Here is a 17,281-nt window from a genome sequence, read left to right on the forward strand (position 1 = left end):
TTACCAGCCTGTGTTTGAGTATAAATTCCTCATTTGCAGTTAAATATAATTGCGGAGGCCTGGGAGCCAAAGAGATGTTTCTAGTTATTGGGAACTAGCTGCTGCCCCTGCGATCCCCAGGGAGCGATAATGAGATTTAACTTGAGCCGCCGCTGCGGCGAGCCCGGCAGAGCCGCGTGCGTAATGGTGTAATGATGAGGGAGCAGCGATGCCTACAGATCCCCTGGCTGCGGCAGCGTGCAGATGAACTCTCGCGACTGTATTATTTTCTACGCGGTGCTGCTCGCGCCGTGTCTCCGAGGCGGCAGACACACACGTCCCCCGCAGCCGCCCAGGGCCCTCCGCGGCCAGGGAGAGGGCACCAGCCCCCCGGAAGGCTTTGGAGGGGGCCGTGGAGAGCAGCAGGAATCAGCTGCCCTCGGGGAGGGCTTCCCGCAGCCGGGCAGGACGTGAGGAGCCTGTGGGTCGCTCACCCTGTCTGTGCTGGCTGCTCCCGGGACCCTTCCCTCGGGGACGGGGTCAGCCCGGGCAGGCAGCATGGCACGGCACGGTGCAGCACGGCACAGTGCAGCGGGGCATGGTGCAGCAAGGTGCAGCACGGCACGGTGCAGCACGGCACAGTGCAGCATGGCATGGTGCAGCACGGTGCAGCACGGTGCAGCACAGCACGATGCAGCATTGCACAGCACGATGCAGCATTGCGCAGCACGGCATGGCACGGCACGGCATGGCATGGATGCCATGGCACACTGCAGCTGGCACAGCTGGCAGCAGCAGCTGGCTCCACTTGGCCATGGCCGCAGCTGGGGACCGGTCCCGCTCCCTGGGCTGGAAGGCTGCAGTGCCGGATTAGTGCCGCCGGGACACTGCTGTGACCTGCCACGGACACGGCTCTTAGGTTAGGTTAGGCGTTAGGTTGTCTCACTGATGCCGACAGCGGCACGACCCCGGCGCAGCCCCGCAGCGAGGGGCCCGGCAGCACCGTGGCCCGGTGCACCCCTGCCCCGGTCAGTTATGTTCTTTGCAGCGTCAGTGACAGATACGTGAGGATTAAATTGGAGTAATCGCCGTAATCTACTCAGGGAGATTAAAACCTCTCCCCACCCCCACACGCTTCATGGCTTTCATCCCGGGACTCGGCAGCAGTGATTACAGCCGGGGAAGCCATTTAGCTTTTAAGCACCGTTCCATCCTGCTTAAAAATACATTTCAGCATCAAATGAGGTTGCGTGGTGCGGCCAGGTCTGGCTACTCCGGCTGGGCAAGAGCCGGAGAATTATGGCCAAAGTAGCTTGAGCCAGAGTCGAAATTAAATTTATTGTTTCTGACCTTATTTGGAATACAGTGCATTTAAAACTGATTAATGGGGCTTAGAGGGGCTTTAGGCTCAATTTAAGACAACTCAGAAGGTCTCCACCGGCAAACTGCTGTGTGATGGAAACTTCGGGGCTCTGCCAGCTCTGGGGAGACCCCACATTTCAGCGCATGGAAACCCGCCGGCACGTGTCGAACGGGGCCCGCGGGAGCAGCGATGCCGGGCGCAGGGGCCGGGCGCAGCTCAGCCCCGCAGCACCGAGGGCCCCGGCCCGGCCATGCAGCCATCCGCAGCAGCGCGCGGGAGACGCGGCGGCTCCCGGCCCCGAGTCAGGAGGTTGTTAATGATACACACGTTAAGCACAGGAAACAGGATTAGCAATGGCATTTGGGCCCTGAGGGGTTTTTTAGGCTCTGGAAATACATAATAACCTTGATCTCCTCTACCTGCAACCTGGTGACATCCAGACTGGAATATCACCTCTAATCTGGCTTGCTATTTCCAGTTTACATTTTACTGCTCCTCTTTCTTCCTATAGGTTTTATGCGCACCTGGAACAGATTTTTCTTTCTCTGTTTCTGCAATAACCTTATACGAGCCCCGTATTTCTGAGATCTTTCCTTTTTGCCGTCCCATGGGCTACCTGTGCTCGGGACGCGCTCTCGCACCGGGTGCTCCCGGCAAACCCACCCGCAGGGAGCCCCCAGCAGCGGGTTTCCCCCGGAGCCGCGTGCCGCGGGGAGGTCTGCGTGCCGGGGGGCAGCTGCGTCCCCGTCGGAAGGGCGGCTGGGCTGGCTGCCGGCGGCGTCTCCCGCGGCTCCTCGGGGGCTGCTTCTCCCCTCCGCGCCGGGGCAGCTCGGCGGCTGCGCTGCCTGCTGCTGCTCTCCTCCTCCTCCCAGCAAGGGCAGGAGCAGGGCCGGCTCCCCGGGCGCCCGTCAGCACAGGGGGCAGCGCCCGGCAGTGCCGAAAATGCCACAAAGCTGTTGTTTATGTGGAGCCGGGTGTAACAGCAAACATGTCACGGAGGAAGCCTGCCCTCCGAGGATGCAAAGGCTGAAAGCAAAATTGTCAGCTTTACAAAACATTCCTCCCTTGCAAGCAGAGAAACCCGGAGGTGTCTCGGCATCCACACCAGCTTTTATTTATCCAGACGCCTCTAATGTTCATGCTTAAGCAATGTGTTTGCTGCCGAGGATGGATCACCACACGGAGGCAATAAAATTGCTAAAAATGGAAGAGGCAACTTTTGCACAGATTTGCTTTGGCGGTTTGTGATGAAGGGAATTGAGTGATTGACACCTCTTCTGCCACCGGAAAGGGAGCAGCCCGCGCACGGCCCCTCCGCCGTCCCCGCCGTCCCCACCGCAGCACCCCCTGCACCGCGCCCGCGGCCGTGCCCCTGCGCCGGGGTTGCAGGGGTCCAGCAAGGAGCAGCCCACGCTCCACCAGCACCTTCCACCTCCCGCCCTGCTTGGCACCGCGCCGGCTCCCGGGCGGGCGCACCGCTGGGGACCGGCCAGCAGCGACCGCAGCAGGCGAGGCTGGCCCAGCAGTGCCAGCCACGGCAGGACGCTCGGGTTGGCCCCAGCAGGGCTCAGCCCTAGGCTACGGTGCCAGCGCTCTCCTGAGCCATCAGACTCTTGTTTCCTTAAGGAACTATTTTTAAACTCGCAGTGAGGTCCAATTTCACCGCTCCCACACAAGCACAGGCAAAGGAGGCTGTGCAGAGCGCTGCTTTTCAGCAGGCTTTTCCAGCTTTATTTACATCCGTACCGAGTTCCTGGCTGTTGCATAAGAGGAAACCTCATCCCCACCCTGGACTGGCTGCCAGGGAGTTTGCAGCATCCATGTTTGTGTTGGATTGGCACTTTTTGCCTGTCTCACCCTATTATCATCCTTCCTCTCAAGTAACAAGGCAAGTAGTTCTCTGCAGCTGAACAAGCTTTCTGTGCTGAGAGCAGAGACAATAACTGTTAAGGTTTAAGTGATGCTGCACACAGTCCTTTGGCTGTAGCAGGAGCAAACCAAGCAGAAGCCGGGGACAGAAGAGTGTGAGGAGGAGGGGAGCAGTGTCAAGTGGAGGGTGCCAGAGGGATGGGGATAAGGCAGCGCAGCACGCACCATATCCTGCAGCAGCATTGTGGTCTTCCTGGGTCAACCTGCTTTTCAGGCATCATGAAACATACAGGTGAGGCCGAGCATCCCCAGACTGGCAGATGTTTATTTTTCGCAATTTTTTCAAGCTTTTCCTTGTTATTTACAGTGTATTACAGCAGCGTCCCTCCATCCTATGGCTTCTTTCTGCGCCTGCCGAGCACAGAAACTGCCGTGGCTGTGCAGGGCTCCTCGCTCCGTGTCCCCTCCCTCAGCAGCTGCCAGGAGGCAGCTCGGGACAGGGACAGGGCAGCTTCACCACCCAGGATGAAGGATCCTTGCAGCCTGGATGGACACGCTGCCATGCTGCTAACACTTACCCAGTCTGCCCGTGCCTTGCCCTCCCAGGCTTTGAACCCTGCCTTTCTGACGCCCAAAGCAGCGGCTCCTGGCACCCAGGTCCGCCGAGGGCAGACAGCCCAGCGCCCAGCCGGTTCGGGTTCCCGGCCCGGGGGTCTGTGCGCGGCGGGAGGCACTGCTCCGGACCGGCCTGGAGCCGACACAGCGGTCAGCCCTGGCCTGGTGCGGGCTGCCGCGGGCCTGCCCAGCGTGCTCCCCCCGGGCCCCCACAGCCGCTGGGATAGCGTGGGACTTGGAGCGGATTCAGAGCTACCTGCGGGGCCCGGCACGGGGCAGCAGACGGTCTCCACCTCGCTCGGCTCTGCCAGCAGCAGCGTTTGAGTGGCAGCAGCCAGCAGGCAGAGGACAGGGCTTGTCCTGGAGCTGGGCAGCCACCAGCCTCCCCTCCGCCAAGGGCAGGGCCGCGGCAGCGCCCGGAGCCCCGGCCCGGCTGCAGCCGCCCACCGACGGGGCCCGGGCCCGCCGCGGACGCCCGGGGAGGGGGGGCGGGGAGCGCTGCCGGCACCGGCCCGCGGCCACCCTGCCCCTCGCCTGCTCCGGCCTGGGGACCGCTCCGGCATCGGGCGGGGACCGCTCCGGCCAGTGCAAGGCTTGCTCCATCCCCGGAGACTGCTCCGAGCCCCGGGCAGGGTCTGCTCCGGCCCCGGGGACCGCTCCGGCCCCGGGCGGGGACAGCTCCGGCCCCGGGCAGGGTCCGCTGCGGCCCAGGGAACCGCTCCGGCCCCGGGCGGGGACAGCTCCGGCCCCGGGCAGGGCTCGCTCCGGCCTCGGGGACCGCTCCGGCCCCGGGCGGGGACAGCTCCGGCCCCGGGGACCGCTCCGGCCCCGAGCAGGGACAGCTCCGGCCCCGGGGACCGCTCCGGCCCCGAGCAGGGACAGCTCCGGCCTGGGGACAGCTCCGGCCCGGGCAGGGACAGCTCCGGCCTGGGGACCGCTCCGGCCCCGGGCAGGGCTCGCTCCGGCCGCGGGGACCGCTCCGTCGCCGGGCAGGGACGGCTCCGGCCCGGGCAGGGCGGACGCCGGCGGGGCGGGCGGCCGGGAGCGGCGCGGCCCGGGGAGGCTGCGGCTGCCGTGCGGATCGCGGGGGCTCCGGGCGGCGCTGACGTCAGGCGGCCCCTTAAATAGCAGCGCAGCCGCCGCTGCCCCGGCACTTCCCGCGGAGCCGCCGCCGTCCGGAGCGCCGCGCCGCGCCCGCCGGGGATGGGAGCCGCGGCGCCGGGGCCGCGGGCGCGCAGGGGCCGGGGCGGCGCGCGCAGCCCCCCGGGGCGCCCCGGCCGCGCCGCCGCGTAGCCGCGGGCCATGCCGGAGCGGCGGCGCCGGGAGCGGCCGCGGCGCCGGGGGCAGCCGCCGCGCTGAGCCGCGCCGCGCCGGGCCGCGCCGCGCCGGGCCGCGCCATGCCCGCCGGCGCGGCCCCATGGAGCCATGGCGCATAGGGCGCCGAGCGGCCGGGCCCCGGCTCCGTCGCGGCGGCTGGCGCGGCGGTTCCTCTTCCTCTTCACGCTGTCGCTGTCCTGCTCCTACCTCTGCTACAGCCTGCTGTGCTGCTGCGGCGGCCCCGCCGCGCCCCGCGCCCGCTGCGCGCCCGCCCGCAGCGCCGCCGCCGCCAAGAAACTTCTGCAGAAGTCGCGGCCGTGCGCGCGGGCGCCCGCCGAGCCCCCGGGCACCGCCGCGCCCGCCCGCCGCCCGCGCGACCCGCCGCCGCCGCCCGCCGCCGCCGCCCCGCCGGGGCCGGGGCCGGGGCCGGGGCCGGGGCCGGGGCCGGGGCGGGCGGGCGGCAAGCGGCTGCCGCAGGCCATCGTGGTGGGCGTCAAGAAGGGCGGCACCCGCGCCGTGCTGGAGTTCATCCGCGTGCACCCCGACGTGCGCGCCCTGGGCACCGAGCCCCACTTCTTCGACAGGAACTACGACCGCGGCCTCGAGTGGTACAGGTGAGCCCGGCCCCTCCGCCCCGCCGCCGGCCCGTCCTCGCCCCCTCTCCTGCGCGGGCTCCGGGGGCGGCTCTGCGGATCGCGGTCGCGGATGGGGGACGCGTGTCTCGCGCCCGTGCCTATGGTGGGATCTCGACGTCCGTCTGACGCTAGTGCATCCGTGGAGCCCGCGGAGCAGGAGCAGCCGCGGGCGTTTGGCACAGGCTGGTTTGTTCTGTTTGCGGTGGAGTCTGTGGCCCGACTTCGCCCGGGGAGTTTTCCCCCTCCTTGGGGAAGTGCCAAGCTGGGTCTAGGAGTAGCAGTCTAGCGCTGGCGCGGGGGAGAGGCAGCCCCGCGTCCCAGCCTGCTCTGGTTTCCCTCCTCCCAGCCGTGGGAACGTGGCTGCTGCAGCCCGAATGCACGAGTGCGTTGCTGTGTGTGCGGATGATCCCAGTCCTGCTGGGATGCTGGGGCCGGGGCCAGGACGAGGACAGGTTTCCCTCCCCGCCTGCAGAAACACCTGCCAACGTGGAGGGACCTCCGAAGCGCCTGTGCATCCTCACCCGCAGGACGCCCTGCTAGTCTCCCTGCTGCTGCAGCCCCGCTCCGTTCGCTTCAGAACCCTTTTGCCACCGGTTTTATGGGATTTTGTGAAAGGGGCAGTTTCCCTCCTCCTCGGCCTTGTCTGTGTGAACTCTGATAAGTGCGAGTGCATCTGCGATCGCTGCTGATGTGTGGGGAGCAGCGAGTGCATCTCCGGCAGGAGGTGGCGAGACTTTAATTTTGGCGAAGGCTTTCTCCTTCGGTTCAGCGGTGCTTTCTCCTTCGGTTCAGCAGTGCTCGCGGAGGGGCAGTGAGCGCAGCCTGCGCCCGCGAGCAGATCACCGGGGCCTGGGGGCTCGGACCCCGCGCCAGCGGCCCCACGGCCCCGGCACGGCCCTGCGCTCGGGCAGTCACCCGGCCGCCCCCCGGGGCTGCCGCAGCCAAGGCGCCCTGCGCCGTGCACGGGTGCGTGTGCTGCGCCATTGCAGGCTAACGAGCGCTGCCGGGAGCGCCCAGGTCCTTCTCGGGCAGGGCCGCGACGCCTGTGCCGGGCACGGGCTCTGGGAGCGAGGCGAGGGCTTGGCAGACCCGTGGTGCCGTGCGCTCGCGGTGATGGCAGGGGCACCCGGTGCTCATCGGCGCGGCCGGCGGGGGGGCAGCAGCCGCGGGGCCCTGCGTACCGAGCACCGCTCTCCCCCCGCGCCCCAGTGGTCTCCCGGTGGAAACGGCCCCGTTCGGGAGCGGGGCGATGCTGGTCAGATGCCGAGGAGGCCGCGGGACCTGGTGCCTGGCTGGCTCACTCGCCGCTCTGCCGGGTCCTTGGGTTCGTCCCTGCTCGGGGGAGTCACGCTCGTGGCACGAAGATGCCGTTCCTGACCGCGAGCGGGTCAGAGCCGCTCCGCGCAGCCCCCGCGGCGGGGCCGGCTGCCGCTCAGCAGTGCGGGCAGCGCTGGTGCCCAGGTCCCCAGGTCCCGGGGCGGCGGGCGGCAGCGACGGCTCGCGAGGCTGCTGCAGCCCTGGGCAGGTGCCGTGCCGTGTGCCGTGTGCCGCGCTCGGGCCACATGTACAGACCCTACAGCCGAGATGTGCTGCTGCTTTTACAAGCGTAGCTGAGACTGGAGCACAGGCGGGGAGGAATCACGGATGGGGCGCCTCTCCCCGGAGTCCGAGACCGTCTGATGAGCCCCCGCCGGATACTGCGCGAGCTCAGCGGCCCCCGGCAGAGGGGCGGCAGGAGCCCGGGCCCCGTCTTCGCCCATAGCAGCGCTGCCGGGCTGTCCCGCTCCTGGGGTCCCGGCGCAGGTGCCGGAGGGCCAGGACAGGCGCGGGGCAGCTCTCCGAGGCCGTTCCCGTGGTGTCAGGCAGCCGTGCGCCTGCCCGGGTTGCAGAGGAGCTGCAGCGGTGTCCTCCACCCCCCCCCGCCCCTCTGCAGGTCTGCCCCCTCCCCTGCCGTCAGACGCGCTCCCACCCGTGCAGCACGGCCCGGGAGCAGACCGGCGGGAGCAGCTCCGCCGCGCAGCCGTGCCACACGGGAACCGCAGCGGCCCGCGGAAAGGGGCCTCGGAGCCGCAGGGCAGGTGTTGGCTCCCGCTGGACCTGCGCCCAGCGGTGGAGCAGGTCGCGGGGAACAGACCCCCTCCGTCCCTGCGGGGTCCCGCTGAGCCGCCACTGCCGCACACGGGCTGGGGGCTTCTGTGCATCCCCTGGACGGGAGCAGGGAGCTGCTGCTGGCGCTGGGGCTGAGCCCCCAGCACGGCTCCCGCAGAGGCGCTCCTGGCATGGGGACGTGGTCCAGCCCGCCTCCCCCGGGAGAACCGGCTCCCTCGGATCGGGAGGGCGCAGCGGGCGTTAACACCCGGCCCGTGACCGCGGCCCCGGAGCGAGGTGGTGCCAGGCCCCGCGGGCGCAGCAAGCACGGCCGGGCGAGGAGCGCGCTGCCCGGGGCCTGGCACTGTGTCCGGATCGATGCGGAGATCACGCCCGATCGGCGAAGCCACCAAATTAGCTCCGATAAAACAATTAAATGACACTTCCCTGGTTTTATTACTTTTTTTTTTTTTCTGATCTCACAAATGTGCCAAAACCTAAGCACAGAGGCCACTAATGTATAAAATGTGGAATTGATTTTACTGCTTGCAAATGGAGCAATTAAATATGCAGCAGGTCCAACCCGCAGCGTGATTAGCTCCTGTCCCTCCGCCAGGAGCCCAGGGCGGCCGGCGAGCGGGGTGGCGACGGTGGCGGCATCGCGGAGACGGGCAGAGCAAGCGCAGGCAGGGGATGCGCGGGGATGCGAGCCGCGAGGGAGGCACAGGCTTCCCGTGCAGCATCCCGGCAGGGAGCACAGGGGAAGGGGTGAGCACATCTCTGACGCAGGCAAGAGCAGCCCGCGAGCTGGGCACCCGGGATGCTCGGGAAACATCACTTCCTTTTTTTTTTTTTTTTTTTTTTGCATTTTCTCTGCCTCCAAGTTGGTCAGAAGGGAGGTGGGGGTGTATCTCCTGATCCTCCCATCCTCGCTGCCTCCAGACCTCTTGTTTATCGGCACCAGCCGTTTCCTGGTGCCTCCCGTCCTGCCTCCTGCCATCCCCCGTAGAGCCGTTGCTCCCGTTTCGGGAGACTGGGCGCTTTGAGGCAGACGGAGCGCCAGACCCGCCGCGCTCTCCCACACCCCAAACAGCCCACGCAGCCCGGAGCTGCCTCCTTAATGACTGCGGAGCAGAGACGCCCCTGCCTCTCCCAGTTCCCGTCATCCTCTCTAATCCGCCTCATTAGCCAGAGATACACTACAGGAAAGGTATTTTTAGCAAGATCTGTTTTAAGACAACTGAAACCAAACAGCCAGCTACTGGGGAGTATCGATTCCTCACCGATCCTGGGCTAAACGTTCGATTAGAGCTTTTCCTGCTGCAGGTGGAGCGTGCCAGTAACCTTCAGCGTTGTCCAGAGCACAGGGAAGACAGTGTCTCTCAATCTGCAGTTAACTCGGAGCAGCGATTCCGATCACAGCGTCTCGGGGCGCAGCTTTCCTCCCCGGGATTGCCTCTGCACTCCCGTGAGATGCGTTACACACAGAGAGGGGCTTTTTCTAGCAGGTCGGGCTGCCGACGCAGCCTGGCCTCTGCCAGACGGGCCCTGCTGCACCCCGGGAGGCAGGCTGCGTGTTTAGCACCCGGTAAAACCCTTCTGGAGGGGACGGGGGAGTCGGAAGGGAAACCAGCCCGGCCGCCGCTGCCTTAGCGCGGCGAGGGCTGGATCCGTGCAGCAGGCAGGGCACCGGGGGCCCATTGGGGACCCCATTTTGAAGCGTCCCGAACCAAACACCGAGCTGCTCTGAAGGAGCGTGGCCGGAGCATCCCCGCGCCTGCGGCGTTCCCGTGCTGCGGCCCCGCTGGAGGGGGGGCAGGCACCGCCGCGGTGCACGGCCCCGTCTGGGCTCCAGCGCCCATCCACCGCGTGAGTCCTGCCGCGGCGCGGCGAGGGCCAGGCGCCAGCCCCTCCCCGGGCGGCTGAGCCCGGGCTTTCCCGTGCAGCAAGCCCAGCGCCCGAGGGCGAGCAGACACCGCCGCCGCGGAGCATCACCGCCGCCGTGGAGCATCGCCACCAGCCCCTCCGGGCAGTGCACAGGGAGCACGGGAGCCGCAGCGCCTGCACTCTGCTGCGCTAATTGCTCCCCGCTAATGGCCGGCTCGGCTCGCCCGCAAGCGGGGGCCCGCCAGGTTCTGCCCAGCGACACACTCGCCGTGCTGTGGGCCAGCCTGGCAGTGCATTTCGCTAGAGCTAATTAGTAAGAAGTGAGGAAGGCAGCAAGCTTCAAGGATGCTTTGAAGTTTCCTTGACTTCAGAGCGTGTCCTGTCTCTGAGGAACGGGCGAGAATCCTCCGGCGGGGGCTGGTCACGTGCGTTGGTCTCGTGTGCCCGCGGGCGCCCGTCCTGCCCGGCAGCCCCTCGGGGAGGGCACCGGGGTGGCCCCGGCCCGGGCGGTGCCCCCGGCTCGGGTCCGCAGAGCAACCGGGGCGTGGGAGCGCTTCCCCAGGAAAGGCGCCGGGAGCAGCGCGGGGCGGCGGAGCCGTGCGGGTGCCTCGTCTTCAGCGCTAACGATGCGTGCTCTTGCTCGGTCCTCTGCGGCCTTATATATAAACACCGCGGTTCGTTCCAGCCGTTGCTTCGACGGTGTGCAATGCAGCTGTTAACCGCACATGGCCGTGAGCACGGGCGCTTCGTGGAGCTGCCGAGGGAGGATGCGTCGTCTGGCCTCGGCGCCCCTGCCCGCGCCGGCTGCTCGCCCGCCTGCCTCCGCCGCTGCCGCCGCTGCCGCCGCACTCCTCCCGCCGCCGCCGGTTCCTTTTGCCGGCCGCTCCGCGGTGCCCGGTTACGCAGGAAGACGGGAACGATGCGTCGGCTCGTGCTGCTGGAGGACGTCGGCAGCCTGCCCTTTGGAAAAGATTTTGTTGACTTAAAGGACACCACAAATCTCTGGAGCATTTAAATGATTAAAAATGAATCAGCAACAAAGTTAATTACTGTGCGCGCACTGCTGGTGTGCATTGAAATGTCCCTCATTATCTGTCTGCGAGCGCTGGTGCAAATTCTTTGAACATAAACATTTATTAACGGGAGTCGATCCATCATTGAAGCGCAGGGCTCGGCGCAGAGCCCTGCTGCTCGCAGCCAGCAGCCAGAGCTGGGCAGCGGCTCTGGGCCAGCTTCTCCTGGCCGCCCCGGCCGGAGCCCCGGACTTAGTCACAGCCTTTCCCGGGGGGAGGAAACGGCGATCAGCGGCTCCAAAACGCAGGGCGTTAGGAGGAGGCACCCGACCTGTCTTGCCTGGCGAACCCCAGCACGGGAAATCCTGCTCCCAGCACCCGCTTGTCCCCCGCTCCCCGTCACGTCAGTGCTGCCGTCATCCCTGTCCTTCCAGGGAGGGATGTGGCTGCTGGCTCCCGCGCTGCGGCCGCGTTGGCCGCGATGCTCCTGCCCCGATGCACCTGCGTCTGGCCCTGCCCCGCGTGCGCGGTGCCCGCGCCGGCCCGGCGGTCCCCACCGCTTCCCTGGTGCCCGCTGTGCCCGCGGCGTCGGGGAGAAAACCCAGCCCTCGCCGCGGCAGCCAGCACTTGGGATTTTTTTTGCCACGTTAAACAGTTTGTTTTTGTGCCGACAAGTGGATGAAGCGCAGGATTACACACGCTCGGCCTCCGAGGAGCGTCGCGCCCGAGCCGCCAAAGCCTCCGCACACAGCGAGCTGCAACAGGCAAATATTGACCCGGCGCCGTCCCCGCTCGCCATCGGGCCGGCGACATGGTGAGCATGGTGCTGAGACGGGATTATCGACCGTGCACCCCCCCCATCTCATCTGCAACGTCTCAATCGTCTGATGAGATTTCGTACAAATTCATCCCTGGGAGAGTTTCGCACATGTTCGACATCAAAGCCGCGCGGCCGGCGAGGGAGCCGATGTTTCTTTAATGCGGGAGTGTTGTAGGGGCCGCAGGGTGCCCACAGGCAGATTATGAGAAAATTAATAATTCAGGGTCTAGGAAAGGTGCTGCTGAGCAGTTAACTGCTTCGGGGGGAGGTGCCTGCGCTCGCCGCCCACGCTGCCACTGCCGAGGCTGCCGGGGCCTGGCAGCGGGACTGCTGCGGGCGGGGGCACGGCACGGCACGGCACAGGGGCTGCAGCCCGGCACGGCATGGCACAGGGGCTGCAGCACGGCACGGCACGGCCCAGGGGCTGCAGCACGGCACGGCACGGCACGGGGGCTGCAGCATGGCACGGCATGGCATGGCATGGCCCGGGGGCTGCGGCACGGCACGGCACGGCGCTCAGAGCCCACCGGTGGTTCCCCAGCCGCCCTGGGCAGCTTCGTCCCCTGCACTCCCACAACGAGCTCAAACACAGCCGCTACGTCTCCAGGGTGGAAGGGAGCGTTAGTGCTCGCATAAAACAGCGCAGAAGGGCTTTAAGAGTTTAGTAGCTGTAATAAAAATAATCTCTAATTCAAGAGGAGTTAATGCTGTGCCTCCTGCCAGATTAACGCGTCAAGCGGGGGATTTAGCCCGGACGCTGCTTTGGCGAGCCCGGGCGGTTCCTCGCGCTCCTCGCAGGAGAGCCCCGTGCCAGCGCGTGCCGGTGTCTGCGGGGCTGCTGCGGGGCCATCGGCGGTCGCACGCCCCGGCCGTGGTGCTGCTGCTGATCGCGCTGCAGCGGAGCGCTGGGCACGGCCGCGCCGGCGGCACACGCGGTGTTCGCTCGCTCCCGGCCGTGCAGAGCGAGCCGGTGGCGGCTGTGCTGCGCCCGCCGCGTCTCTGCGAAGCTGCGTGGCATTTGCTCCCCTGCGTCCCCGGTGATTTCCGTGCAGAGCTGCCCTGGTGTTTGCTCTGCATCAGCTGTTTTAGCCTCCGCCGTTTCTGCTGCATCCCAGATTTCCTGCACCAGGACAAAGTGCGGCCGCCTTGCGCGCACGCTCCCGGGTGGGAATGACTCCGGCGTGTTTTCTGCCGGGTCTCGCAGGCCCCTGGTGCGGGGGCAGCTGCAGAACCACCGGCTCCGTCGGCCCTGGGGGCTCCTTGCTGGCCGGGGCCGGGTTTCGTGAGAGCGGGGTCGGGGCGCAAAGCCCCCAGCGCGGTCCTGGCACCTCCCGGGCTCAGGAGCGACCCGAGCCCCATTCGCGAGGGTGCCCGAGGCCAGGGGCTGCAGGGACACCAGCATGGGAAACCGAGTGCCCCGGGGGTCCCTTCCTGTCCGTGTCATTAATACATGACCGTCCCGCGTTAGCTCTGACCCGCTCGGGTCGCATGAGCCGGGGAACCGGTGCTGAAACCCACTGGGGATCTTCAGCAAAGCAGCGCACCGAGCCGCCGGGCACGGCTCTTCCTCGAGCCCTTGGCACGCTGCACAGCGAGCGGGGTACTGAAAGCCTTCAACCCTAAATGCACGAGGCCTGGCTTAAAACTGTGTGACATGCTATTTGTATGCAAATAACTTTGTGAATGCAGAAGTCCAAAAATATCATTTTAAAGTCAACTGTAATTAAATTTGCAATGCATTTCCCAGCTCTTGCAGCTCTGGGGATCCCGCCGTTAACGTAAAGATGAATGTCTGGATGACATTTCTCCCCCTTGCATGGTTTCACTGGTGATTTATTTATCTGTTCGGGTTGTGTTTTGTTGTCTCAGCAGTCTCTGTTGTTCAGGAGCAGCAAACGCTGGGAGTCCATTTGAAAAAAAAAACCTCATCTCATCTCGGTAATTTATTATGCAGTGATTTTGCATTTTTCATAATTGATTAGAACCTGTAATTTCATTTTTTAAATACATAGACCTAATAGCTCACGTAATGAAACTCTAACAAGCCTGAAGATGAGCCATTAATGAAACAGCAGTTTTATGATTCTCCACCGATATATCGTAATAGTGAATTGCTTATAAAGCTGTCCTGCGCTGATTGATGGCGAGACTTGTTTGTGATGTGGAGATAGCAGCAGTGGTGCCGGGACGAAATTAGCATTTCCCGGCAGTCATTAAACACTGGGAATCATAATTGGGATTTATGGGGTTTGAAGCAGAGCGGTGGGAAAGGCCAATTAAGCCACGTCGGCGTCCGGGTGCCTCTGCAAAACAGCCCTGTTAATTTATGCTGATCAGTTTGTTGTCTTTCAAAGGAGGAGACTGTCCGAGAGCGAGTGCGGTTGGGCACCGAGGCACCGGCCCCAGCCTGCTGCGCGGGGCGGGTCAGTAGTGCAAACTCGTTTTGGAATTACTTTTCTGGGGGGAAATTTTGCAAAGCAGGCGAAGTGCTGTGCCAAGGGGAGGGGACCCCTTCGGGCAAGCGCCGGCCCCCGCCCCGGTGCTGCTGAGCTCCGGGAGGACTGCACGGCTTCCACCCCCCCCCGGGCCCTTTGCCTCGGCACCCGGTGCTGACCCGGCCCTTCCCTGCGCCGGCCTCGCTGACCTTCCTCCATGCAGGTCTCGTTTTGGGGACCTGGACTGACTGCTGCTGTTTCCGCGGGCTGCAGGATTCGTCCCTGGAGGTGTCTGGTTTTAGCCCCCAGACTGCGATGCCGCTCTCAGAAAGCCCCTCGCTGCAGCAAGGCAGCGTGGCCGGGAAGTTTTTGCATGGTTTATCCCATGAATAAATCAGCGCGTTGCTCTCTCCAGCGGGATTGCTGCAGACAGGGCTGCTGATGTTTGCTTTCTCCAGCTGCTGCTATCCCAAGGCGTCACTGCGTTGGAGCCAGTCTATCAAAATGATTTTTATACCAGCTCTTCTCCAGCCCCCCGTCCGTTGCAGAGAGGCCTCGGCCGTGCCGGGACGGGCCGAAGGTGTGCACCGCCGTCCTCCATCGCGCGCGGCTCCTCGGCTCCGGGAAGGGCTGGTGCTGCTGCAGCGCGCGGGGACGGCCGGGCGCCCGTGCGGGCGCGACGTCGCCGATGCTGGGCACCTGCGGGCACCTTGCGTTAAACACACGGCCTCTGTTTTAAACAAAACGTTCCCGGAGGCACGATTCACCGCTCTCGGTAAAGCTGTCCCCAGGCAGCGCCCGACGGTGCTTTATGGCTTGTGTTCCTCCGCACAATTAAATTCAAATCGACGAGTTTACGAGTACGAGTCACCAACTTTCGCTGCAAAGCAGAAAAAGTAGCAGATGCTTTCGAGCAATAAACATAATTGAAATATCAGGTGCCGGCTCAGCCTGGCCGGCTCCTCGCAGGGCCAGGGCCGCAGGGCTGCATCCCCGAGCGCTGCGGCGGGGCGGCACGTCCCCGCTCTCGCCAAAGCCGGGGCTCCTCGACAGCGCTCCGGCCCCGGCACCCCGCGGCGCGGGAGACCCGCCTGCAACGGGTTTAGTAGTTTACTCCAGTATCACAAGCCCAATTTATAAATCTTTCCATCCCATTAGTTTTTATTTGATTTGGGTGTTGACATGTCGGAGCCAATGATTTAATTAGCGCTAAGCGGGGCTGCGGGGTTTCCGCCCGGCCGGTCCCCTCCCCTCCCGGCGGTACACGCGGTCTGGCTCCCAGCGCCGGCTCGGGCTCACAGAAACACCGGCTCTGTGCGGGACCATCCCACGGTGCTGCCGCCCTCTCCCCCCTCTGCTTCCCGCACCCTCCGGCCAGAGGCGCGTCGCGGCTGCGGGCTGAGCTCGCGCTTTTCCTTAAATTGGTCATGAGTTTACACTGGCGGAGCCGGAGCAGCCCCGGCCGCCCCTCGGCCTCGGCCCCTGGTCCCGCTGGCTCCGGCCCTGCCCCGGTGTGCCCAGTCCCGGGAGCCGAGCCGGGCCGTGCCGCGCGTGTGGGCGCTCTGCAGGCTCCCACGCCTTCCTCACCCTCCTCTTCCTCGCTTGCAGGAGCCTGATGCCGCGGACGCTGGACAGCCAGATCACCGTGGAGAAGACCCCCAGCTACTTCGTCACCAAGGAGGCCCCGCGGCGCATCTTCAACATGTCCCGGGACACCAAGCTGATCGTGGTGGTGAGGAACCCGGTCACCCGGGCCATCTCGGACTACACGCAGACGCTCTCCAAGAAGCCGGACATCCCCACCTTCGAGGTGCTGTCCTTCCGCAACCGCAGCCTGGGGCTGGTGGACACCTCCTGGAACGCCATCCGCATCGGGATGTACGCCCTGCACCTGCAGAGCTGGCTCCAGTACTTCCCCCTCTCCCAGATCCACTTCGTCAGCGGGGAAAAGCTGATCACGGACCCCGCCGGGGAGATGGGCAAGGTCCAGGACTTCCTGGGCATCAAGCGGGTGATCACGGACAAGCACTTCTACTTCAACAAGACGAAAGGCTTTCCTTGCCTGAAGAAGACGGAGAGCAGCGGCTCGCCCCGCTGCCTGGGCAAGTCCAAAGGCAGGACTCACGTGCAGATAGACCCGGAGGTGATAGAGCAGCTCCGGGACTTCTATAGACCTTATAATATCAAATTCTATGAAACAGTCGGGCAGGACTTCAGGTGGGAATAAGCCCCGGGGAGCAGAGCCGCGGTGACGTGAGCACTCTGCGGTCCTGCGCGCGGGGCCGGGAGCAGTCCTCCACGCGGAGCCCGCCGGCCGGAGCCGGGAGCGAGCCTCCCCGGCCCTGGGCAGCCCGGGATGCCGCGGGGCACCGAGCCGGCAGAGGCAGCGTGCCGGCCCCGGCCACCGCGGGATCGTGCCGGCCCCACGGCAGCGCCTCGGGGCTCGCTGAGGCTCGTGCTCCCGGTGCGGCGGTGGGGAGCGGGGCCGGGGCGCGATGGCCCCACGCGCGGGCTGCACCGAGCGCATCCCTGCTCCGCGCCCCGGCGAGGCCGGCGCATCCCCGGGCAGCGCTGCGGTGCCGCGGGCCGGCGAGCCTGCACCGCCGTGCCTCCCGCTGCGCGCGGCCCCGAGGACGGCGAGATGTATCTGCTTGAGAAAAAAATGTCTTTGACAAATGTTGTAACGATATTTTGTCCTGTGAATAAAGCACAGCCTCCTGCTGTTACGGGTACGGCGGTGGCACGAGCCTCCTTGTGCAGCACGCGAGCCCTGGGGGTAATGAGAGCGACGGCCGCTGGTCCCTACGGATGGGCTGCCCTTAGGGCGAGCCGGGAGCCGTGCAAGCCGCCGCGGCACCGGGAGACCGGCCGCCCAGCCGGGATGCTGCCGGACCTGCGGGCGGATGGACGGCTGGAGAAGCAGCCGGCGGGGCGGCGAGCAGGGCCCCGTGCCGGCCCCGGTGCCCGTGCAGCAGCCGTGCCTCGCAGCGGGCGACGGCATCGCTCGGGAGCACACGGGCCCTGCGGGAGACCCTGCCGCTCGCAGCACCCAGCGCTGGGGCCGGCAGCAGCCGCGGGCGGCTCCGGGAGCGCCGACCCCGCCGGGCTTTGCACTCGCACGGCCCTTTTGCAGCCCGGCTCCCCCGGCGGAGCGCGGTCCGGAGCAGCCGGGAGGCTCCCGCCATGCCTGGCTCCGATTTCCAGAGCTAAAACCAGAGTAACCGTCGGACTCTGCAGGGCCCTCTCTGCACTCCGCTCGG

The 17,281-nt window shown here is 65.9% G+C and overlaps 2 protein-coding genes across 2 annotated transcripts in view; one reads left to right on the plus strand and one right to left on the minus strand.

Annotated features, from left to right (window-relative positions):
• Positions 1–5,251: 5,251 nt before the first annotated feature.
• On the plus strand, positions 5,252–16,753 carry HS3ST2 (heparan sulfate-glucosamine 3-sulfotransferase 2). Its single transcript, XM_026103968.2, has 2 exons — positions 5,252–5,757; positions 15,630–16,753. The coding sequence occupies exons 1-2, from the start codon at positions 5,252–5,254 to the stop codon at positions 16,246–16,248; spliced, it is 1,125 nt and encodes a 374-aa protein (XP_025959753.2). The 3' UTR covers positions 16,249–16,753.
• USP31 (ubiquitin specific peptidase 31) overlaps positions 8,734–17,281 on the minus strand; it is a 77,134-nt gene continuing 68,586 nt past the window's right edge. The window contains exon 20 of the transcript XR_010391546.1: positions 8,734–10,713. The gene's annotated coding sequence lies outside the window, so the exon portion shown is untranslated. The remainder of the gene's footprint in view (positions 10,714–17,281) is intronic.

Source organism: Dromaius novaehollandiae, chromosome 14, assembly GCF_036370855.1.
Source record: "Dromaius novaehollandiae isolate bDroNov1 chromosome 14, bDroNov1.hap1, whole genome shotgun sequence".
Lineage (NCBI taxonomy): Eukaryota > Metazoa > Chordata > Aves > Casuariiformes > Dromaiidae > Dromaius > Dromaius novaehollandiae.